This window comes from Dromiciops gliroides, chromosome 1 (assembly GCF_019393635.1).
Source record: "Dromiciops gliroides isolate mDroGli1 chromosome 1, mDroGli1.pri, whole genome shotgun sequence".
NCBI classification, from domain to species: Eukaryota; Metazoa; Chordata; class Mammalia; order Microbiotheria; family Microbiotheriidae; genus Dromiciops; species Dromiciops gliroides.
In genome coordinates this window covers 746,544,721-746,569,593 of record NC_057861.1, presented here as the reverse complement: position 1 = coordinate 746,569,593, position 24,873 = coordinate 746,544,721, and the positions used below count along the sequence as shown (strand labels likewise).

General features: G+C 39.9%; 1 protein-coding gene across 1 annotated transcript in view; it reads right to left on the bottom strand.

Annotated features, from left to right (window-relative positions):
• Positions 1-23,685: 23,685 nt before the first annotated feature.
• PDE1C (phosphodiesterase 1C) overlaps positions 23,686-24,873 on the bottom strand; it is a 451,742-nt gene continuing 450,554 nt past the window's right edge. Inside the window, 1 exon segment of the mRNA XM_043976662.1 lies at positions 23,686-23,855. Coding sequence (XP_043832597.1) covers positions 23,686-23,855 — 170 coding nt within the window.

Below are 24,873 nucleotides of genomic sequence, written 5' to 3'. Positions count from 1 at the left end.
GACCCTGGAGAAGCATAAAAAGGTAAACAGGGAAAAGACTTCACAAGGGATATTAAAAGATCAAACCATTTACATTCCTACATGGGAAGACAATACTTTGAACTCATAAGAACTATTTCAGTAAGGAATTCACAGAGGACACAGGTCTGAACTGAATATGAAGGGAAGATATCTGTAAAGCATCTATGTTTTGTTCTTTGTGGGGCAGACAGGGTGGGATGTCTTATGTCTGGGCTTGGATTTGGGCTTGGGGCCTATATTTTCCCTATATATTTTCCCTATAGCCTGGGAATTTTGAAACTTGTCTCTGACATGATAAGTTTTCTTCCTAGGTTCTCTTTCAGGTGGTGGTTGGTGAATTCTTTCTATTTCTACTTTACTTTCTTGTTCTACAACTTGAGGGCAATTTTCCTTAATAATTGCTTGTAATATTGTATACAGATTATTTTTATCATAACTTGCACATAGTCTGACAATTCTTATATTGTCTCCTTGATCTGTTTTCCAAATTAGTTGTTTTCCTAATGAGATGTTTGAGATTATTTGCTAGATTTTCTAGTTTTCTTGTAGCTTGGTGTCTTATAATGCCATTCAATTCTACATGTCCAATTCTAGTTTTCATGTAGTTATTTTCTTCCTTAAGATTTTGTATAACTTTTTCTAATTGGTTAACTTTCTTTTAATAATTTTTTGGGATTAGTTTTATTTTTTTCTATTTTTCCTCATTCTCTCGTATTTGATTTTCTTTAATTCCTTTTTATTTTCTTCTTACAATTGCATTTCTCTTTTTTTCCAATTGGTTAACTCTCTTTTCATAATTTTATCAAATTGCTTTTTTTAATCATAAAAGTATTTTATCATTTTCTAGTTACATGTAGAAATAGTTTTCAACACTTGTTTGTATAAAATTTCTAGTTCCAAATTTTTCTCCCTCCCTCCCCTTCCTTCCCCCTCCCTAAGACAGGAAGCAATCTGATATAGGCTATATATGTACCATCACATTAAACATATTTCTGCATTAATCATGGTGTGAAAGACGAATCAGAACAAAAGGGAAAAACCTCAAAAAAGAAAAACAAAAATGTAGAAATAGAAAAGTTCAATCTGCATCTAGATTCCACATTTTTTTTTTCTGAGTTTGAAGAGAATTTTCTATCATGAGTCCTTTGGAACTATCTTGGACCATTATATTACTGAGAAGAGTCAAGTCTATCACAGTTGATCAAAACACAATGTTGTTGATACTGTGTACAATTTTCTCCTGGTTCTGCTCATCTCACTCAGCATCAGTTCATGTAAGTCCTTCCAGGTTTCTCAGAAACCCATCTGCTCATTGTTTCTTATAACACAATAGTATTCCATTACATTCATATACCACAACCTGTTCAGCCATTCCCCAATGGATGGGAACCCCTCAATCCAATTCCTTGCCACCACAAAAAGAGCAGCTATAAATATTTTTGACCTAATAGTGGTATTGCTGGGTCAAAGGGTAGGCACAGCTTTATAGCCCTTTGGGCATAATTCCAAATTGTTCTCCAGAAGGGTTGGATCAGTTCACAGCTCCACCAACAATTCATTAGTATTCCAATTTTTCCACAGCTTCTCCAACATTTATTATTTTCCTTTTTGTCATATTAGCCAATCTGATAGGTGTCAGGTGGTACCTCAGAGTTGTTTTAATTTGCATTTCTCTAATCAACAGTGATTTAGAGCATTTTTTCATATGGCAATAGATAGCTAATAGATAACTGCCTGTTCATATCCTTTGACCATTCTCAATTCAGGAATGACTTGGGTTCTTATAAATTTGATTTAGTTCCCTATATATTTTAGAGATGAGGCCTTTATCAGAAGTCCTGTCTATAAAAATTGTTTCCCAGCTTTCTGCCTCCCTTCTAATTTTGGCTGCATTGCTTCTGTTTGTACAAAACTTTTTTAATTTAATGTAATCAAAATTATCCATTCTGCATTTAATAATATTCTCTATCTCTTGTTTGGTCATAAACTGTTCTTTCCATAAATCTGAGAGGTGAACTATTCCTTCCTCTCCTAATTTACCTATGATATCACCTTTTATATATAAATCATGTACCCATTTTGGCCTTATTTTAGTATAAGGTCTATGCCTAGTTTCTGCCATACTATCCGCCAGTTTTCCCAGCATTTTTTGTCAAATACTGAGTTCCTATCCCAGAAGCTGGAGTCTTTGGATTTATCAAACAGTATATTACTAAAGTCATTTACTACTGTGTCTCCTGTGCCTAACCTATTCCATTGGTCCGCCACTCTATTTCTTAGCCAGTACCAAATAGTTTTGGTGACTGCTACTTTATAGTAAAGCTTCATATTTGGTATGGCTAGCCCACCTTCCTGTGCATTTTTTCATTAGTTCTCTTGATATTCTTGACCTTTTGTTCTTCCAGATGAACTTTGTTTTTATTTTTTCTAGTTCTATAAATTTTAGGTAGTCTTATTGGTATGGCACTGAATAAGTAAATTAATTTAGGTAGAATTGTCATTTTTATTATATTAGCTCAGCCTATCCATGAGCAATTAATATTTTTCCAATTATTTAGATCTGATTTGAATTGTGTGAAAAGCATTTTGTAATTGTGTCCATAGAGTTCTAGGTTTGTCTTGTCAAGTAGACTCCCAAGTATTTTATATTGTCTACTTTTATTTTAAATGGAATTTCTCTTTCTATCTCTTGCTGCAGAAATTTGTTGGTCACGTATAGAAATGCTGATGATTTATATGGATTTATTTTTATATCCTGCAACTTTGCTAAAATTGTCCATTGTTTCAAGTAGTTTTTTTAGTTGATTCTCTAGGATTCTCTAAGTATACCACCATATCATCTGCAAAAAGTGATAGTTTTGTTTCATCCTTGCCTATTCTAATTCCTTTAATTCCTTTTTCTTCTCTGATTGCTACAGCTAACATTTCTAGTAAAATATTAAATAATAGAGGTGATAATGGACATCCCTGTTTCACCCCTGATCTTATTAGGACTACTTCTAACTTATCCCCATTTCATATTATGTTTGCTGATGGTTTTAGGTAGATACTGCTTATTATTTTAAGGAAAGGCAAATCATTTGAGGTCATCCAACTCAAGGTAGTGCAAGTGCGCTATAGTAGGGGCAAGTGCAAAGGGTCTCCCTACTAACTGAGTGACAAGAAGTTTTTCTGCAAACTAGGAAGATCCGGAATTCTTAGCCTAGTGTCCATAGACCTCCAAGAAATCTATCCATAGTCTTTGTGGGGGGGGGAGGTCTATGAATTTGAATGGGAAAAATATTGCATTTTTATTTCATTATAATCGATTTCCTTTGTAATCCTAACATATTTTATGCATTTTTTTAAAAAATTGTGCTGACAGAGCTAGTATTAAAAAAAAAACTCTCTTGAGAAGGGTTTTATGGGCTTTTTCGGGCTACTGGAAAAGTCTGTGGTAAACCCTGGGGTAGAGGGGAAGAAGGAAGATGTTTTGAGTGGCCTGAAGCATGTTGCTCAGGAAGTCCCAAGCTAAAAGAGCTGGTACAAAGCAACACTTGCTTAAAGCAATACCAGCTGGCCATCCGGCCATCCTGATCTATGTCTTGATATGGGATTGTGATGACTCTGGAGGAGAGATTGAGGCTGCTCTTTGCATAGCCCTGCCTCCCTTAAATCCAGTTGACAGGCAAGTCAAGACACCACCCTCCTGCTGGTCACTGGTCCTCTTCAAGGATCAAGAACAACAGCATCTAGGAATTGGGTTAGGGAATCAAGAACAGGCCTATAGTAAGGAGACAGAGCCAGGTTCTAGAAGCCTGAGCAGGAGGAGGTTTATCCCTATGTGACAAGTGCAAGTGAGCTTGGCATGAGCAGGGAGCTTCACTTCTTACAACATGAAGTGGGGGAGGGACAGAATTATTCCCATTGGTTGCTTTTTGCTTGTTATCTACATCTACTATTCTATCTTGCATAAATACTGTATTATGAGATTTGCAGACCCTGCCTAATCTATTGGTGCAGAATGTACTACTGGGGGCAGAGAGTAAAAAAACAAAAATAATAGAATGAGATGCCTGCTCCACTTATGGTAACATGTTGACTCACAAGAAAGGGTCAGGTTTGTTTTCCTTTCCATATTCATTTTTGTTTTTAATTTATATATATATATATATTTTTAGTGAGGCAATTGAGGTTAAGTGACTTGCCCAGGGTCACACAGCTAGTAAGTGTTAAGTGTCTGAGGCCTGATTTGAACTCATGTCCTCCTGAATCCAGGGCTGGTGGTCTATCCGCTGTGCCACCTAGCTGCCCCTAATTTATCTAATTTTTAACAGCATAATATTATTATTATCAAATTTTAATTTCAATTTGTAAGTAATGTTGTCCTCGGGCTCAGATCCTTCTTACTGTTGTTTTCTGGATTCTGTCCAGAAGCTCCACCTCAAGGTCTCCTCTCTTCCTCCCTTAAGCCCTAGGCAAGCTGTCCCAGAAATGCTCTTGCCCCCTGGGGTGTGGCGCTCCCTGGGCTTGCTCTTCCTCACGCACAGCCACATCCAGCATCACGTCTGGTCAGCACCACTAGGCCTGGCTTCCAGAAACAGCAGAAGGTCCTTTAATCTTCCCTCACTCAGCTGCTGTTCTTTAGATGAAAGTTTGTGAGGTAAAAGATCCTCAGCTGAAATTTCTTTCTTTCTTTTTTAGTGAGGCAATGGGGGTTAAGTGACTTGCCCAGGGTCACACAGCTAGTAAGTGTTAATGTCTGAGGTCAGATTTGAACTCAGGTCCTCCTGACTCCAGGGCCCGTGCTCTATCCACTGCGCCACCTAGCTGCCCCTGAGGTGAAATTTCTTGAGTCCTGGTCTACTTTGCTCAGGGCCCACTCTTTGCTGATTCAGTGGAATTGACCTAGAGGTATTTACAGGTCACTCAGACAAAACCTCAGCCCTCAGAGTCTTCCCTGAGGTCCTCTCAAGATGTCCTCTGAGGAAAAATGCTTTACCCCTTTATCTTTGCTGCTCTAAGTTAATTTTATGGCAATTTTCTGTCTGTTTGGGGAGGAAATCTGAGAGCCTAGACATTTCTGACCTACTCTGCCATGTTCCCAGAATGCCCATTTTTAAGTCTTTTGAATTTATCTCTTATTCCTCCAGGCCTAGGAACTATAACCACTCCTAACCCTGATATATTACCACTAGGCTCAGAGCACCTCCTGGATATATGATGCTAAGTTGGTTAGTGAGAAACACAGCTTCCAGCTGGCACTCTCTCCTCACTGTGAATATGATGAAGTCCCTTTGTGAGGCTCTATCACTTCTTGTTCTGGTATAAAGCCCCAGTCCTCTTTAAGTTGCTTAGTTGGAGTGCTCCTGGCTTAAACCACATTTTGGCGAATGCAGACTTTTCTGCCTGTCCTTCCATACCAACCTAGACTGGAAAAATTACTCACTATGATAAACTTTTTCTTGGATTTTATAATAAAGACCCCATCTGGTCCATTTTCTGGGTCTTTCTGGAGTTGTGTTGGGGAGTTAGGCTCTACTTCCTGCTACTCCATCATCTTCCTAGCATCTTATTAGTTACTTTAATTAGTTTGGAGGTGATTTGATGATTGATCTCCTGACTTTTACACAAATCTCATCCTCCTGCCTTTCATATAGTCTTTGACTTTTATTGAAATATACTTCCTCAACTCTACCTCTTCAAATTCCTAGTTTGTTTCCAGGCCTAGCTTAAGTGCCACTTTTTACCTGAAGATTTGCCTAATCTCCCAAATTGATAGTGCTTTCTCCTACACTTTGTTTATAGTTGTTTTGCATTTATTCTGTATATACATATAAACATATGTGTGTGTTTGTGTGTGTATGTATGAAACAATTCACGCCTTCAATGAGCTTACATTCTATTTCAAAGGGGAAACAAGCACATAGGCAATTTTAATAGAATGTTTTGGCAGGTAGACTCCCAAGTATTTTATATTGGCCACAGTTATTTCAAATAGAATTTTTATTTCTATCTGATGTTTCTGGACTTTATTGGTAATATATAGAAATTCTGATGATTTATGTGAGTTTATTTTGTATCCTGCAACTTTGGTAAAGTTTCTTTGAGTTAAGTATTTTGGGGGGGAGGGCAATGAGGGTTAAGTGACTTTGCCCAAGGTCACACAGCTAATAAGTGTCAAGTGTCTGAGGCCAAATTTGAACTCAGGTCCTCCTGAATCCAGGACCAGTGCTTTATCCACTGTGCCACCTAGCTTCCCTGAGCTAAGGAAATTCCAAGGGACATGATGGCTTTTCAAGAGGTAGGGGTGGGCTTGGGACAGGGATTCACATCAAAGACATGGGATACAACAAAGTACAAAGAGAAGAGATGGGTTGAAATGTATAAAGAACACTAAAAAAGCCAGGTTGGTGAGTCAGTAAAGTACATGGAGGTCAATAAGAATATCAGAAAGGTAGGTTGGGAGCCAAGTTGTGAAGTTTTAAATGACAATTAGAGGGGTTTGTGATTGATTTGAGGTAATAGTATGACACTTGAGTTTATTGACCAGGAGAATAACATCTGAACTTGAGAAATGCTTGTTGAATGCAAAGGCTTATTAGCCAATCCAATAACTAGAAAAATGCTAAATAGGATGTTTAGTATTGTTAGATACAAAATTTAGTGTGACTTGAATTTTTCATTGTTTGACCAATATGGTGATCTCCTACCGTAATAGCTTCCAAGAGACATTTATTTCTATGGTGTATAATCAAATATCTTTATAAGTATTGAATGTTAGTTCTGGAAGGAAACTTATGGACCATCTAGTATTGTGTTTTCCCCAAATACTTGTCAAGTGATAGTTACTATTCCACCTCAAATTGTTAATGGTGTTTTTTTTTTAATTACCTATTGTGGTAAAATTATTGGAGTTTAGCTGACTCATTTGGGAGGGGACACACCTGGCCCACCCTGAAGTTACCTACGCTACTGAGGGCAGAAGGAGAAACCTCTCCATAGGCAGTTTTTGAAGGACCTCCCCTTTGGGGGGAGGGAGATTGAACACTCCCTGAGGAGAGGCTGAGGCACTTCAGCAACAATAGTTCCCTCTCTCCTTTGCCTTCCAGGTGGCTGGAGCAGCTAGCAGACTTCCCAGGTGTGGTGAGTGAACACAATAGCCCAGCATTCCTTGGAATTAGCTTAATTGGAAATGAGGTGGGGATTGTATAGACTTAGGTTAGAGCTAGGAAAATTTATCCTATTTCTTTTTCCTTACTTCCTTATCTTTGATTTTTATTAATTTCACCTTTGTTGTTTAATTAATTCCCAAGTAATAAAATCTGATCCTTTTGTGGAAAAGAAGCTGTAAGGCTCCTTTCTTATAGGCCTGGGGGAAATATCTAAAAGGGCAGTTCAGAGGGGAGGGAGCTTTGAACCTAGAGGTCCCTCATTATTTCCGGGACCCCAATATTTTGGCGAGTCACCCAATTAACTCTCCATATATTAAATTTGGCCCTCACATTATGGTTACAAAAAGATTCCTTTTCTTGGTCTGTTCCTCCCATCCATTTCTCCATCCTTTTACCTACTGCTGGTTTTCTTGCCCTACTGAACTGGTATTTACCAGGCTATAGCAGTCTTTGGTAGAGAATTGAAATATTTGACTGTTTAGCCACTATATACTCTGGATTTAGAAACATTGATGTGGCCCAAATGTCTTCCTGTGGTCAGAAAGCTCATTGGTGCCAGGCAAAGCAGAGGGGCTAAAATCCAGGTTTCCTCATCATCATCTGAATGCCTCCCAGCAAACCTTGCTGTCTTTCCTAGACATGTTTTTTAAAAAATAATTTCTGCAGTTCTTTTATGTAGGAAGTTTGAATGAGGGATGTCACTTTGCATAAAAGGTGACTCATGAGCTGATGATTTGGTGAGAGGATTTACATCTGAATAGGCTTTCAATCACTCCTTCCAGAAATATATCCATCAAACAGCTCTAAAAAATTGTTGATAAAGAATCAAGATTTATTTTCCTCTGAGGACAAAAAGGAAGGAGTGGACCACTCGGGTCTCAAATGATAGCTGAAAACTGTCTATGCATACATCAGGTGGGCCAAGATGACAATAAATGAAAATGACAATTATAAGAGGGGTTTTGAGAGGACTGAGATACTAATGTATTATTTGTGGAGCTGTGAGTTCATATAACCATTCTGGGAAAATGTAACTATATCCCAAAAGTCACAAGACTGGACATTACCAGTAAAGCCACTAGCTGATATATTATCCCAAGAGGTAAAAGATAGTTTGAAAAGAATCATGTAAAATAAATATATATGTGTGTATGTATGTGTATATATATATGTATTGATATATGTATTAATATATGTAAATGTGTGCATGCGAATGTGTATACACACATAAAGAGATACATTATTTTTGTTGTAGCTAAAAATTGGAAATAAAGTAGGTAACTATCAATAAGGGGATGGCTGAACAAATGATGTTATATAAATGCCATGGAATATTATTGCACCATAAAAATGATGAAAGAGATGTATTTAAAGAGATGTAGGAAAACATGTGAACCAATGCAGAATGAAGCAAGTAGCACAAGGAGAATAATTTACATGATGACTACAATAGTATAAAATAAAACCACTGTAAAAGATGTTAGTACTCTGATCAATTTAGTGGCCAACAATGAAAGATTGATGATGAAGCATGCTTCCCATATTTTGGCTAAGTATTCAGCATCTACATCAGATCTCCAAACTTGGGGTGCCCCCAAGGCTCCATCCTGGGTCATCTTCTCTTCTTTCTCTCAACATGACCTCATCAGCTCTCAGGGGGTTATGTATTTCCTCTATGCTGATGCCAGATCTTTATCTCCAGCCCTAGTCTCTCTCCTGAGCTTCAGGCCCACATCACCAAATGCTTATTGGACATTTCAAACCCTATGTCCTGGAGACATCTCATTATCTACCACCACCCTAGCCCTTCCTGCTTCTGTACTTCCCTGTTTCACAGAATTATAGAATTTGAGATTGGAAAGGGACCTGTCTACTCTAATGCATATACAAAGTAATCCCCACAATAACCCAAGAACAAGCAGTCATCTAGCTACTGTTTGTACAAGGAGTGGGGAATTCTCCACCTCTATGGGCAACCACTACTATTGAAATATATTGTAACACAGTGATGTTCTTTTGGTTCTTCTTGAGAATGAAGGACAACAACCAACACTTCAGGGTAGCCCTACCTGTTAGGAAGGTTTTGCTATGGCCTCTTTGCAACTTCCATCCATTTTTCCTGGGTTTTCCCCTAGGGCCAAATAATCGTCAGGGGCAAATAATGATAAGGTCTTTGCAATCTCTGTAGTGACACAGGTTCACAAGATTGTTGTCATCAAAAACCCCCCAGCCTCACTCCACAAAGCCTCTCACCTGACATCTGATTTTGACCCCCACAATGGTTCACATCATCCTCCTGTTTCCACTCACACAACCACCACACTCTGTTAGGCACTCCAGTTTCTAACTCTGTTACTGAAATAGATCCCTATTGCCTCCAGGATCTGATAGAAAGTCTTGCTTGGCATTTAAAGACCTTTGCAACCTGACTTCAATCTACTCTTGTAACTTTACTGAACATTATTACTCTTCATGCACACCACAGTCCAGCCAACCTGGCCTTCTTCAAGTTCCTCATGCTCATCTCTCCCTCTGCCTTCTCCATGCCTTTGTTTTAGATCTTGCCCATGCCTGGAATAGGCTGCTTCATGACTTCTGACTCTCAGGACTCCCAGCTTCCTTCCCAACTCAATTCAATTATGTTTTTTTCTAAATGAAACTTTTCCTGATTCCTTCAGCTCCCTGTCTTCCTCCCAAATCACCTCACAACCATTTTCTTTATACATGCAGAGATATCTGCTGTCTCCTTCTACTAAACTATGAGTTCCTTGAGAGCAAGAGCTGTCTTTGCCTTTTTTTTATCCCCAGGCCCATTGACTACCATACAGTCCTTTTTGTTGTTTTGTTGTTGTTGTTGTTGTTGTTTTGTGAGGCAATTGGGGTTAAGTGACTTGCCCAGGGTCACACAGCTAGTAAGTGTCAAGTGTCTGAGGTTGGATTTGAACTCAGGTCCTCCTGAATTCAGGGCCGGTGCTCTATCCACTGTGCCACCTAGATGCCCCTCATACAGTAGGTTTTTAATAAATACTTATCAACTGATTCGAGACAAACAGAAAGAAGCATACATTTACATACATAGCTCATGAATTCTTTTGTTTTAATATACTCAGAGGTTCAAATGGAGAGCTTCTAAGGTGGGAGGAGCATAGATGGAGTTAGTAGGGTTGGATAGTGATTGGGGGAAAAAAGAAAGAGAGAGTAAAACAAACAAAAAAGAATACCAAAGAAATGTTTTGTATGCATGCATATATACACTTATGTATATGCCTACACATGTGTGTATATATGTGTATGTGTGTGTGTGTGCGTGTGTGTGTGTGTGTGTGTGTGTGTGTGTGTTGGGGAAGATAAATAGCCAAGAACACTTCTGACAGTTAAGGATGAAGAAGAAAAGTAGGTATGGAATGCTTGCAGGCCAGGAACAAAGATCTCTTCAGAAGCACCAACAGAATTGTAGCTTCATGTGCCAGGAGGAATATGAGAGAGATGAAAGCCAAGCCCCCAGCAACCTGAGTTTTTTTGATGCTGAGGCTCTAGAGATGGACAAGGGAATGTCTACACACTTTCTCCCAGCCCATAGCTATCCTACATCCAACACCCAAGAAAAAATAATCAAATTCACCCAGCAAAAGATCCTTTGTAAGTGTTTGAGCTGCCTGAGGGAGGTTAAACAAAAAGCTATCCCTGCTCCCAAGGAGCTCACAGCCTAATGAACGAGACAACTGGTAACCAAATATGCCCAAGTATGACATAGAGGGGAATTTGGAGCCAATCTCAGAGGAAGGATATTAAGAATAAAGAGCGGGGGCAGCTAGGTGGTGCAGTGGATAGAGCACTGGCTCTGGAGTCAGGAGTACCTGAGGTCAAATCTGGCCTCAGACACTTTAACACTTACTAGCTGTGTGACTCTGGGCAAGTCACTTAACCCCAATTGCCTCACTAAAAAAAAAAAAAAAAGAATAAAGATCACTGCGGGGTGGGGGGCGCTAGGTGGCACAGTGAATAGAGCACCAGCCCTGGATTCAGGAGGACCTGAGTTAAAATCCGGCCTCAGACCCTTGATACTTACTAGCTGTGTGACCCTGGGCAAGTCACTTAATCCCAATTGTCTCACACACACAAAAAAAGAGCACTGGGAAAGACTTCGTGCAGAAGATGGGATTTTATCTGAACCTTGAAGGAAACCAACAGATGGAGATAAGGAGGATGGCTCCTTTTGGGGACTGGTCAGTGAAACTACTTTGAGTGGGGAGATAGAGTGTCCTGTGGAGGGATCAACAAGGAAGCCAGGGTCTCTGAATCATGGAGTACTTGGAAAGGTAGAGAGGAGTAAGGCAAGACTGGAAAAGTAAGACAAGACCAAATAGTGAAGTATTTTCAAAACTAAATAGAAGATTTTATATCTAACCCAGGAAGCAACAGGGAGCCAGCAGACTTGATTAAATAAGGAGGTAACATGGGCAGACTACTGAGGGGAGGGTGACATGGAGTAGGGAGAGACTTGGGCCAGCAATGGTCCAGTCAAGGAGTGATGAGGGCCTGTACCAGCGTGCTAGCCAGTGAGAAAGGGGCGTATTCGAGACATGTTGCAAAGGTACAGTTGACAAGTCTTGACGATTGCTTGGATATGGAGGGTATAAAAGGGTGAGAGGTTGAGGGTGACAAGTAGGTTTTGAGCCTGGGTGACCAGCCAGGAGGTTAAGTTAGGAAGAAGAGAAAATATGAAGGAAAAGCAGTCAGTTCTGTTTTAGATATGTTTGATGTAAGATGTTCTAAGAAGTTAGACGTGTTCAGTTTAAAGGGGCAGCACTAACACTCAGATCCGGGGTAAAATCGTGCCATTCTTCTCTGTCCTCACCATATACTAATTCACCACGGAATGGCCTTAGCACAACCACCAACGTAACACGTTGCCATTAAGCGCCTGTTGAAACTCCTGAGACGGCTGATGCTCCTGTAATGCACCAGAGGGCAGCATTGGGCCATAAGTGGTCTCTCCTCTTCATTAGGTGGTCCCTGCTGCAGCCATTCAAATCTATTTACTGCACGCGAAGTACTGCTTGTTGTTAGGGCTCGTGCTTATGTGTGGTATCCTCTGTTTTGTCCTTTCTCCAGGAAGGAGAGATCATAGCCACACTTCCCTGGTGCAATCCAGAGAGGCACTAACCACGGGGTTTTTATCAGAGGCAAGAATGATAGAATTGTCCCCTGGGGTGTCCCCAAAGAAGCCATAGTGTTACAGGTAATGGAATGTAGTAAAGTTATGCATGTTTGCAAGTCTCAGAGTTGTAGTTCACTTCACACAAGGCGGGGTTAGAACCACCAGCCTCAAAGGTTGGGGCCCACATCTGGACAAAGCACAAGAACGGGAGCAATTCCAGGAGGCGGTAGAATTGGTGCTCCCTATGATGGGGGCATGGTGATCCAGGAAACGGAGCTACCCTTTGGGCTTCCTTGGTCACAGAGGCCTGGGACTGCCACCAGGTTCAGGACCACGGCACAGCTTAGTGGAATCTGACTACAGTTTATTATTCTCTTACCTCAATGAGATGGGAAACAGAGCACCACCCAAGCATACACCCCAAATTCTATAGCCATGACTCCTGGACACCAAGATAAACACTATTTTTTTTAAGTCACTGCTATGGGCGCAGCTTGGTAGCACAGTGGATAAAGCACCAGTCCTGAGTTCAAATCCATCCTCAGACACTTAACACTTACTAGCTGTGTGTGACCCTGGGCAAGTCACTTAATCCTCATTGCCCTGACCAAAGAAAAAAAATTCACTGATAGTTTTAATTCTTGGATTATATTCTTTTCCCAAATATACTACTCTCCACATCCCTTACCAAGCAAACCTTTACTTCTTGTAATAATGATTTAAAAAGAAGGAAACAGTGAAAAAACCCAACTGGGTCTGGCACATCAACTGAGTCTGAAGACATATATAGCTTTCTGCACCCATATTTCCCCACTTTTCCAAAAAAGGAAGAAAGTCAATTTTCTCATCTCCTCTCCATAGTCCAGCTTCTTTGACAGTATAATTATATAATATTCACTTTAATGGTATTGTTCTTCCTGTTTATATACTTGGGATGATTGAGTACATTGATTTCATGGTTTTAGATACTTCACTTTGCATGAATTCATGTAAGTCTTCCCATGGTCTCCAAATTCTAATATTATTAATTTCTCATAGCACAATGATATTGCATTAGATTCATGTCTCATAGTTTGCTTAGCCATCCGCCAACTGATGACTATACTTATTGTTTTCACTTTGATATCACAAAAAACACTTCTCCAATATCTTGGTGTATAGGGAACCTTTCAGCACTGTAATATCAGGGTAGTAAGAGTTTGTATATTAGCTACCTTTATTTTTAGCACAATTATAAACTGATTTCCAGACTTGTTGGACCAATTCCCAGCTTCACCAATAGTACAGGAGTGTTCCTGTCTTTCCATAGCCCCACAAGATAGATATCACCACTTTTGTCACATTTGCTATTTTCTGGGTCAGAGTTGTTTAAATTTGCATTTCTCTTGAAATTTGGAGAATTAATTCATAGGGCTGTTAAAGTTTAAAGTATCACCTTTTTTCCCTCCAAGAACCATTTGTTTATAACCTATATTATTTTAAGGCATGGTACTTAGTCCTATGCTTTTGTGTTAGTTTCTTATCTATCTTGGACATCAGACCCTCCTCAGAGGTATTTCACGTAAAGATTTTTCACCAGATTCAAAGTTCTTTTTCCTATACTAACTATTGTTTTCATGTCCAAAATTTTCCAATGTCACATAACATAAATCACCCATTTTATTTTTTCTGATGCAGTGGGATGACACCTACAGGAGCAGTGATTAGACCTCTAATTATTTGTCTAGCTTTATTTCTAGAAAGAGTATTCTAAGATTGAATTTATATGGAGCATCTTATGTAGATTGACTACAGATATATATATGACTTATGTGATTACTTGAAATGGAATGGGATATTGCTTTCTATCATTTCCTCTTGGGTTTTGCTATCAGCATATGAAAACTCTGATAATTTTTGGAGGTTTATTTTGTATCCTGCTGCTTCAGTAAAGTGATCATCTTAGTTAGTTGTTCTGCTGACCCTCTGGGTTTTTCTGAGTAAACCAATCAATGATTTAATCAATAGACAAGAATTTATTCTGTGTCTGCTGTGATCCAACCATTATGCTTGGTGCTAGGGACATGAAAACAAAGGAAAACCAGTTTCTATACCCTCAAGGAGCTTACATCTAGTGGGGGGAGGGGCAATGAGTATGTATATGTATATACACATGTGTATACATATGTGCACATATAATATATTTATCTTATGTGTGTCTATATACATTTAAATTTGCATGTGTGTATATATACATACATGTATGTACACGCATATGCATATGTGTAGAGATAGAGATAGAGATAGAGATAGAGATAGAGATAGAGATAGAGATAGAGATAGAGATAGAGATAGAGATAGAGATAGAGATAGAGATAGAGATAGAGATAGAGATAGAGATAGAGATAGAGATAGAGATAGAGATAGAGATATATTGTGTGTGTATAGGACCAGCTTGGTAGTATATAGAGTGCCAGGCCTGGAGTCAGGAAGAGACAAGTTCCAATCTGGCCTCTGATACTTCCTGGCTGTGTGAACATGATCACATTATTTAACTTCTGTTTACCTCAATTTCCTTATCGGTAAAATGGAGATAATAAGAGCACCTACCTTCCAGGGTTATGCGAAGCTCAAATGAAATAATAATTGAGGGGGCAGCTAGGAGGTGCAGTAGATAAAGCACTGGCCCTGGATTCAGGAGGACCTGAGTTCAAATCGAGCCTCAGACACTTGACACTTACTAGCTGTGTGACCCTGGGCAAGTCACTTAACCCTCATTGCCATAATAATAATAATAAAGTGCTTAGCCACAAGCCCACCTTCTCCAACCCTCTTAATTCTGGAGCTCTCCTTCTTTGTCATTATTTCCTATCTATCCTATATATAGTGTGTTTGTACATATTTCTTTGCTTCTTGTCTCCTGCAATAATTGTTGAGCTCTTTGAGGTCAGAGACTATCTTTTCCCTCTTTTAGTATCCCAGGTTCATGACACAGTACCTGGCACATAGTAGATCCTTAATAAATGTTTATTGACTCACTACATACACACACATATACATAGATGTGTGTATGTATATATGTGTATATATGTGTGTGTATACACACACACGCACACACACACATATACACACAGTGTTCCAAAAGCTTGGGTGCTATTAAGTTAAAGCTGCACCAAGATTTTTGGGACAACTTGTATAGCAACATATACACATATGTGCATATATGTACTTATATGTTATATAATATTATTATGTATCATATTCTGTTATATAAATTATATACAAACACATATACACATAACTAGCTACATGCAAAACCTATAGAAAATGTAGCTGAGACCCAAACCCTTTGCTCTGAATCTCTCTTTCTCCTCCCATGAAGTCCCACATGAATTTTGTTCTTCTTGCCCTGCCCACCTCAGCCAGGTGGTGCCTCCCTCCCATGAATACTCTATTATGCTATTTGCTTTTTAACCTATTTTATGGCATATTTATCTTATACCACTCCATATGACCTGTAAAGAAACCTTTCCCTGGCAACAGGAAGGCTGAGCGGATGTCTTCTGGTCTGCCCTTCCTCCTCCATGTTCCATTCCTCCCTTTCTGGTGCCTTCTAGGAGACCCGTCAGAGTTGGGGCTATTTGCATGATTGGGAGGGGGCTATGATGGAAGTTGAAAGTACCCTAATAGAAGGGATGGAGATAATGGGGTGTTAGTGTTTGTTCTCAAGCTCAGAAAGACTCAATACTAGCCGTGAGTGAGTCGCATGTTGTTTTGCACACTGAGATAAAGAAAAGGCAAATCATTTGGAGTTATCCAACTCAAGGTAGTGCAAGTGCGCTATGGTAGGGGCAAGTGAAAAGGGTCTCCCAAATATCTAAGTGTCAAGAAGTTTTTTTGCAAGCTAGGAAGATCCGGAGTTCTTAGCCTGGTGTCCATAGACCTCCAAGAAATCCATCCATAGTCTTTGTGTGCGTGTGTGTGTGTGTGTGTGTGTGTGTGTGTGTGTGTGTGTGTGTGTGTGTGAGAGAGAGAGAGAGAGAGAGAGAGAGAGAGAGAGAGAGAGAGAGAGAGAGAGAGGTCTATGAACTTGAATGGAAAAATATTGCATTTTTATTTCATTATAATCGATTTCTTTTGTAATCCTACATACTTTATGCATTTTTTACAGGGTAATGAGGGTTAAGTGACTTGCCCAGGGTCACGCAGCTAGTGTCAAGTGTCTGAGTCTGGATTTGAACTCAGGTACTCCTGAATCCAAGGCCAGTACTTTATCCACTGAGCCACCTAACTGCCCCCTATTTTATGCATTTTTTAAAAATTGCGCCAATTGACAGATCTAGTATTAAAAAAAAACATTCTTGAGAAGAGTTTCATGGGCTTCCCCAGGCTACCAGAGAAGTCTGTGGCAACCCCTGGGGTAGAGGGGAAGAAGGAAGATGTTTTGAGTGGCCTGAAGCATGTTGCTCAGGAAGTCCCAAGCTAAAAGAGCTGGTACAAAGCAACACTTGCTTAAAGCAATAATACCTGCTGGCCATCCGGCCATCCTGATCTATGTCTTGCCATGGGACTCTGATGACTCTGGAGGAGAGATTGAGGCTGCTCTTTGCATAGCCCTGCCTCCCTTAAATCCAGTTGACAGGCAAGTCAAGACACCACCCTCCTGCTGGTCACTGGTCCTCTTCAAGGATCAAGAACAACAGCAGCTAGGGAGTGGGTTAGGGCATCAAGGACTGGCCTATAGTAAGGAGACAGAGCCAGGTTCTAGAAGCCTGAGCAGGAGGAGGTTTATCCCTATGTGACATAGGAGCTGCAAGTGAGCTTGGCATGAGCAGGGAGCTTCACTTCTTACAGCATGAAGTGGGGGAGGGACAGAATTATTCCCATCGGTTACTTTTTGCTTGTTATCTTCATCTACTATTCTATCTTGCATAAATTCTATATGATGAGATTTGCAGGCCCTGCCTAATCTATTGGTGCAGAATGTACTATTGGGGGCAGAAAATAAAAATAAAAAAAATAATTGAATGAGATGCCTGCTCCACTTGTGGTAACAGATTGCCTCACACTCAGGGTGACTACATTTCATTTACCTCTTTCTTTCCCAGGGTATGGGTATGACATCCCTTATACCTTCAGAAAACTCAGCTTCTCTGATTCTAAATCCAACATTCTTTCTACTGGACCCTCTTGGTCAAAAGAGCCGAAGCACAGATTCTACCCAGGCACATTTTCGGACCGCGCCTTCTCTTTCTGGTCAGTCCATGCATTGATTTTATACTATAGAGTCTGCAGATGAGGCAAATGATCCGGAGTCATCACTGAATTCACCTCGTGTATAGATCAGCATTCTTCATTGTTTTGTTTGAATACTGTTCCCTATAATGAGCTGAATAAGAAGTGAGGTTCAGCAATACTTGGGAAGTCTTTGCAGTTTGCAGCCCTGGAGCAGTGACAAGGCCCACAATTACTGACCCCATTATTCTTTTCTGTGCTTATTAGAACACGTGGTGGGCTTTCTTCTTTCTTTCTGCAGTTATTCCTCCTACATCTTGACATTCCCCATCATGGTTTCAGTATATTGCAGGTCGGCATAAGAAATTAAATGGGAAATTTGGGGGAGTTTTGTGGGAGTTACATACAACACACAAAGGCCAGCAGACAACACGGAGCCTATGATCAAATACTTGACCCAAATTTTACAATAAGGTACTGTGCACACCCATAAAAGAGAAAGAAAAAAATCAGAGTTCTTCTCTGGTATGAAGGGAGAGTCAACAAGCTTTATTCCTAGGTGATGGAAGGGATAACTATTTCTATCTAGTACAAAAAGGTGATGCCATTTTTCCCCCTTGGGTTTATTTGCTCTGAGGATTTTCCCAAGATAAGAATGGAATCTGAGACTGAGGTTCAGGGGGACAGAGCAACACAGAATCACAGAAGTTCAGAGCTGGAAGAGACCTCAGAAGCCAACTAGCAGTGATCCATGTACCTGACAAAGCATCATCCAGGCTCTACTTGAAGACCTCCAGTAAGTGTGAACCTACCACCACCAAAGCAGCTCATCCCACTTTTGAAGAGCTCAGACTATGAGGAAAGTCTTCGTGACCATCTAAGTTGACCTCTTTGTGATTTCCATATTCTCTCTGGACAAGTAGAACAAGAATCATCTTTCTTCCATGAGTTAGCCCCTCAAATACTTGGGGGCAGTTATAGGGATCTCCCATCAGTTTTCATGTTTTACCTAGCTAAAGATTTACAAGAGAGGTCAGCTTACAATCTAGAGCACAGTCAAGCCATAGTAAGGGGCCACTCAGCACAGAGCATGGCACGGGATACAGATTTCACAGGAGAGAAGCAAAGGAAATGCACAGAAAAGTACCCAGTACCTAGATAATAGAGCTGCTATCCCTTTTTCCAGTGTGGAGCCAATGCACGACCATTTTTGTGAGAAAGAAAATTATGACACAAAAAACAGAGTCTATGACCACTTCTCAAAGTCTACACCAACCCTCTCAAGTTCATTATTATTGGTAGATTAAAAATAGTTCCCGGGGGGGGGGCAATGACTGTGAATACAAGGACAAACTAGTTCTTTAATTCTTTAGACTCCAAGATATTGGAAGCATCTATAGTCCTTTGCAATTTACTCTGGTGGACTGTTAATTATCCTTATGTCAGATACATGAGAGTTTCTTTATTGGAAATAGAAAAATATAATTTGATCGTGTAAACTTGTTAACTGGGTCAAAAGCAATTGGATCCTTTGTGAGCTCAACTGAACAATTGGATTTCTCCAGGTTTTCTGAGTATAGGTTGGATTTAAGTGTTAGAGAAAGTTCCAGAAGTCTTTCCTGGCTCAGCTGGGGGTAGCACAACTGTAGCTCCATCCCAGGAGTACAGGATCATAGATTTAGACCTAGGAGAAACTGTGAAGATGGGCTGGTCTGACTCCATCATTTTATAGCTAAGAAAACTGAGGTCCAGTGAGTTGAAGTTAATCTTGCTTCCCTAGGGTCAAAGAGGTTGTAAGTGGCAGACTTAAAATTTGAATCCAGTGGAGAAACAAACTTTGTCACGGTCCTGTTTATCCAGTGGATCTGAATCATTTTTTGGATTTGCTCTACTTTTCCCCATAATAATGTGTAAACAGAACCCATTTGTAAAATACTTGGAAATAATTCGCCGGAGCAAAGCAGAAGGTCTAAAAATTATCAGATGATTTTGAAGACTAGAGATAATTTGGATGGATGCCATAGAAGCATCTCCAATTTCATCGGCTAACATTTGGAAACAGATCCACCATTTTACTGTATATGCCACTTTAAGAAAGAACATGATGTCCCAGGTTCCCATTTTTCAAAAAAGGAGTATTACACTGGAAATGAGTACAACATTGCAAAATGCCTTACAGGACAACCATTTAAACCAGGATGAATGCCATGAAAAATGTCAACGTCTGAATTTTATCATCATGTAGTATCCATGCCATGAGCATTGCTACAGAGATGCCATACTCTTCCCCACAATTTGGAAACTCCCAGAATTTGCCAGTCTAGCAACATGGAACCTTTTGTGATGGAGACTTCTTAGAAAAGGATAGTGGAAGAGCATGCATCTTGTTAACCCATGCAGAAGGAATGGGATGAAAGAAGGGTTCTGAGCAGTCTACCTGGTTTGGGGCATCCTCCTCCTGTGGGTCCTTACCCAGGGCTCTTGTTTGCTGCCATTGCAGGATAGTAGTGATCAGGGTCAAGGAGTAATCCTGAGAGATGCTAAGATCTGAGAATGTGGGCTGTAAGTCAAATTCAAACACAGCAAGCCCTTGACACATCCCTTTCTCCCTCATCCATCCCTGGCAGGGGAGTAGACCTCTGCTAAGTACCCAAGCTACCCTTTCTTGTTCCCCACTCCCAGAGAACTGGGAAGCTAAGGGAAAGGAGCCATTTCTGTTTCCTATGCAAGACAACTCATGCAACTGCTTCCTTACAATTTGTGCATCAGTTTCTTAACATTACTATTGCTACTTAGACATCTACTCTCCTTCAGGGGAGTCCCCTAATCTTCTGTAATAAGGCACCTATCATGTAGGTGGTCAGATGTTCTTAGGCTCCATGGGAAAAGACTCTTCAGCATTGAAAACCTCGTTATTTGGAATGATGCAACAATCCCTTATTTGTCCCTTGTTCCCCATGATGGGTTAGCGGGTAGGGCAAATTTTATACTCCAAATTCTATACTCTCTCTCCTCTGTTCTTAAAATAAGATTCAGGCCTATGTTATCTCAAAGTCAGGATTAGTCCAACTCATTCCAAGAGAATCATAGAATTCCAGAGAAGAAAAATAACAGACACAAAGAAGCCCTTTAAAATATGGTTTTTTACTTAGAATAAGAATATAATTTGGCATTTCTATACAATATAGCATGCAAATCCTGACAGGCTATCTTACAAGCAATATAGAATCTTAGCACATGCACTACTGCTGAATGGTGATGTCCTTAAAGTCTAAGTTTTATAATGAAATCTGTGAACAATAAAACCTTTACAGAGTGTAATTCATTTTTTTGGATCATGACTTCCAACAGAAGAAAGCCGAATGATCTAAAAGTATAGAATTTGAAGGTATTAATGGATAAATGATCCATTTTTTTTTGGTGAGGCAATTGTGGGGTTAAGTGACTTGCCCAGGGTCACACAGCTAGTAAGTGTCAAGTGTCTGAGGCCAGATTTGAACTCAGGTCCTCCTGAATCCAGGGCCGGTGCTCTATCCACTGCGCCACCTAGGTGCCCCCTAAATGATCCATTTTAAAGTGTGTGTGTGTGCAGGGTCAGGGCAAGAGGAATAATGCATTATTCCCTGAAATTTCAGAAAGGCAGTAGGGGCTCATTTTGTAACTGTAATGTTATTGACCATGTGGCAGATTATCATAAGATTGCCAATAAATGGTGAGGAACATAGAAGGAACTATTTTGGGGGCTTGGCCAAAGCCTTCCAGACAATCTCTCTCATTGTTCAAGAAGAAGCATCATTAGAAGGGAACTGATAGTTTCCCTAATAAAAAAAAAATCACAGTGATTTTAAAATAATCATTGAATTTCCTTGAAGGACATCATACAGCCTATAATAAATAGAGAGTATAAAAGTATGATGGGAGCTTAACTCTGCAGCTGGCTCTACTTGTTTCACTAGAGTCAATCATAAATGAGTGAAGAGTGGGAAGAAGAGGACTGAGATCTCTGCACCCTGGTGGGTGCCCAACTTGTCCAGTGGTGTATTATGCATGATGACATTATTCGAGGTTTTCTTTCTAAATGGATTCTCCATTCCCAGTAAGAGTATCCCAAGCTCTGGCCATTTTCTTTCCTCTATCACTCCTGGCATTTAAGTCTTGGGAATCACAAACACAGAAATCCCAGAGATGGTTGCAAATGTTATTAGTGTAGAGTGTCATCCCAGGATATTAGATTTGAACAACTGGTTGGTGTGTGACCCTCTTCTGTTGAGAGGTCTTGTTTAAAAAAAAATGGATAATTGGATGTTCTAGGGTCTACTGAAATAATGATTGGAAACTTAGTTCAGGAAATGTGAACCTCTTTGGCTAGGAATTCCACTGATACATCAAAGACCCGTGTCCATCACCATGGCAACTCCCTTCATCATTCTAAATTATCTATAATTTTGAGCTTTAGAATAGTTGCTTAAAACTAAGAGAGATTAATGACTTTCCTCTATTCTCAAACATTTGTGACTGATAGAGGGGAGATAGATTTGAACTCAGACCCTTATGATCACAAGACAAATGTTTTATCCACAACAGTGTCTCTCTTGCTTAAGAAAATAATTCAAATAAAAAAACTTTTTCTTGGTTTTAAGTTGTGTCCAATCTTGGGCCTCCTCTAACCAAATAGATACAAGAAAACTGGACATATTAAGACTAAGGTCTCATCAATTTGTTCTTCAAAAGCCTTTGAGAAGCTAGTCCTAGTAATCTCTGATGCCCAAGTTCTCTTAATTGATGGCCAGTGTTGCTGCTGATTGCATATGACTGGCTTTTGCTGTATTTAAAAAGTAGAACATTCAGGCTTTAGTTCAACATTGGAATTCTCTTTGAAATAAAAAGATAATGGGGCAGCTAGATGGTGAAGTGGATAGAGCACCGGCCCTGGAGTCAGGAGTACCTGAGTTCAAATCCGGCCTCAGACACTTAACACTTACTAGCTGTGTGACCCTGGGCAAGTCACTTAACCCCAATTGCCTCACTAAAAAAAAAAAAAAAGAAATAAAAAAGAAATAAAAAGATAATCAAACAGATGTAGGCCAAAGTGTACACAAAAGCAAATTCTCAAATCTCTAAAAGATATTCAATTTCTCTCAGATTTGGGGAGTGAGTTGGGAGCCAAAATTAGCCTCCCTTCGTCTGAACTGGTTTGTGTAATCCTTCATTTCGAAGGCCCTGTATATTCATTATTATAAGCATGAGAACATCATCATAAAATCCCATAGGTTTAGAATTGGAAGAGACCTCAGCAGTCACCACCTGGTGCAACATATACCTGAAAGGAATCCCAAATATTAAATTCCTGGCAATCAGTCATTCTCTAATATATTAGGTCAGAGTTTTGTTTTTTAGGGAATAGAGACTATACCTGGGATCTTATTACTAGAGGGAACCCCCACATAAGTCAATCCCCTCTATCAATGCAGGTAAATATCTTCCCCTTCAGAGTTTTAGAAAATTGCCTAAGTCTTTGGGAGGTTAATGACTTCTCTTGGGTCAAACAGGCAGTGAACATCAGAGAGAAGACTTGAACTCAGGTCTTCATCACTATGACATCAGCTCTCTAGCCACTCAACCACACTGCCACTTGTTTATATTCTTATTTGATAGTATTTCTGTCTTCTGTCCATTCTCCTTTAAAGGGATGGTTTTTCTGGCATTGCAAATAAGTATCTTAGCATTAGAAGCAATATTCATAGATTATATTCCTAAAATATAATGATCACTAAATTTTTATTCTTTTTAGGGCAGCCCCTTTTGTGGTTAGAGAAAAAAGAGGAAAGGCATCTTTTAAGAAGATGTTGAATTTCACAAGCATTGCCTTGGCGCCAACTACACTGGGGAAGGCCCACGCTAACAAAATGTGCATCAGCAGACAGCCTTGGTAATACCAACACTGTCCTAATATTGTTCCCTATGAACAAAATCATCCCCAGTGAGTTTGTCACCAAACCATTCCAAGAGAGAAGAGCATTGAGGCTTCACCTTGGTTTAATCCATGGCCCCCATTCTCCATGAGATTCCCATGGAATACCCACCATCATCTAGGCCACACCAAGAGGTAGATTGACCTCTCCTTTCTCCTTTGACTTATTTTCTGTTCCAGTTCTGTGAGATGCTCTGAATCTTTTTAATCTTGATCCTCTGGTCAAGCATTTTATATTTTGCTGGGTGTTCATCAGTTTTCTTTGGAACAGATGGTGCATAGGAGCCAGATGCATATGCTGGTCGTTTGAAATGGCGCAGGGGAGGCTTGATGACTGGAGGGAATAGAAAGAAAGGGAGAATGCCATTAGACACACCAATAATGCATCATGGAATCATGGGATTGTGAACTCAGAGGTGCTTGAGTCCAACCATCTAATTTGAAAGAAAAAGAAACTGAAGCCCAGGAAGATGGCGTGACAGTCCAAAATCACATAAATAGTGTCAGAGGCCACATCCTCTTACTCCAGAACCAATGCAGTTCCACTATCCTCAGAAAAAGGTCCTTTGACATCTTCCTCTCTCTTGTGACAAGCTCCTTATAATGAATGGGGTAGAAAACTGAGCTAGTCTATGGATATATCTTCTTTAAAAATACTTGCAGATCAATCAATTAATGAACATTTATTAAGCAGTTACTCACTGCCAAGCACTGTGTTGTGCTGGGAATATGAAAAAAAAGGCAAAAGACCCAATCCCTGCCCTCAGGGAGCTTGCAATCTAATGAAGAGCACCTTGATACTTAAAAAAAAAATCCATCTAATGCATACAGAGGGAAATGATACTACAACAAGAAGGGGGAAGGTTGGAAAGAATTGGGAATTTAGTAAGCCTGCCTCGGGAACTAAAATCAAAGTCTCAAGCCTCTTTCTCAGTGAGGTATATCAGAGCATCTCTGTAACATTACCCATGATCAGGAGGAATTCACTAAAGGTTGGGGCCTTGGGGCATGCATTACTGGAAGTACCAGGATATCACCATTTCACTTTGAACTCAATCCTACAGCAGAAGCACCAAAAATGGCATAATAATAGTAACCCACCACCCAATATCTACCCCATACACTAGACTGAAGATTCACAAAACCAAAGTAACTTGCTGTTACACCAGGAAACTTGGCCAATTCCAAGAAAATTAAAAGTAACAGGGATAAACTTAAAATACTGTGTTTATACTAAAGATGATAGTAATTCACTTGGGAAAGATCTGGGAGTTTTCATTAGTCACAAGCTAAACACTGAGCCAATAACATGGTCAGGTTCCATTAGCAAATGTCCCCTGCATTCCAAGTAA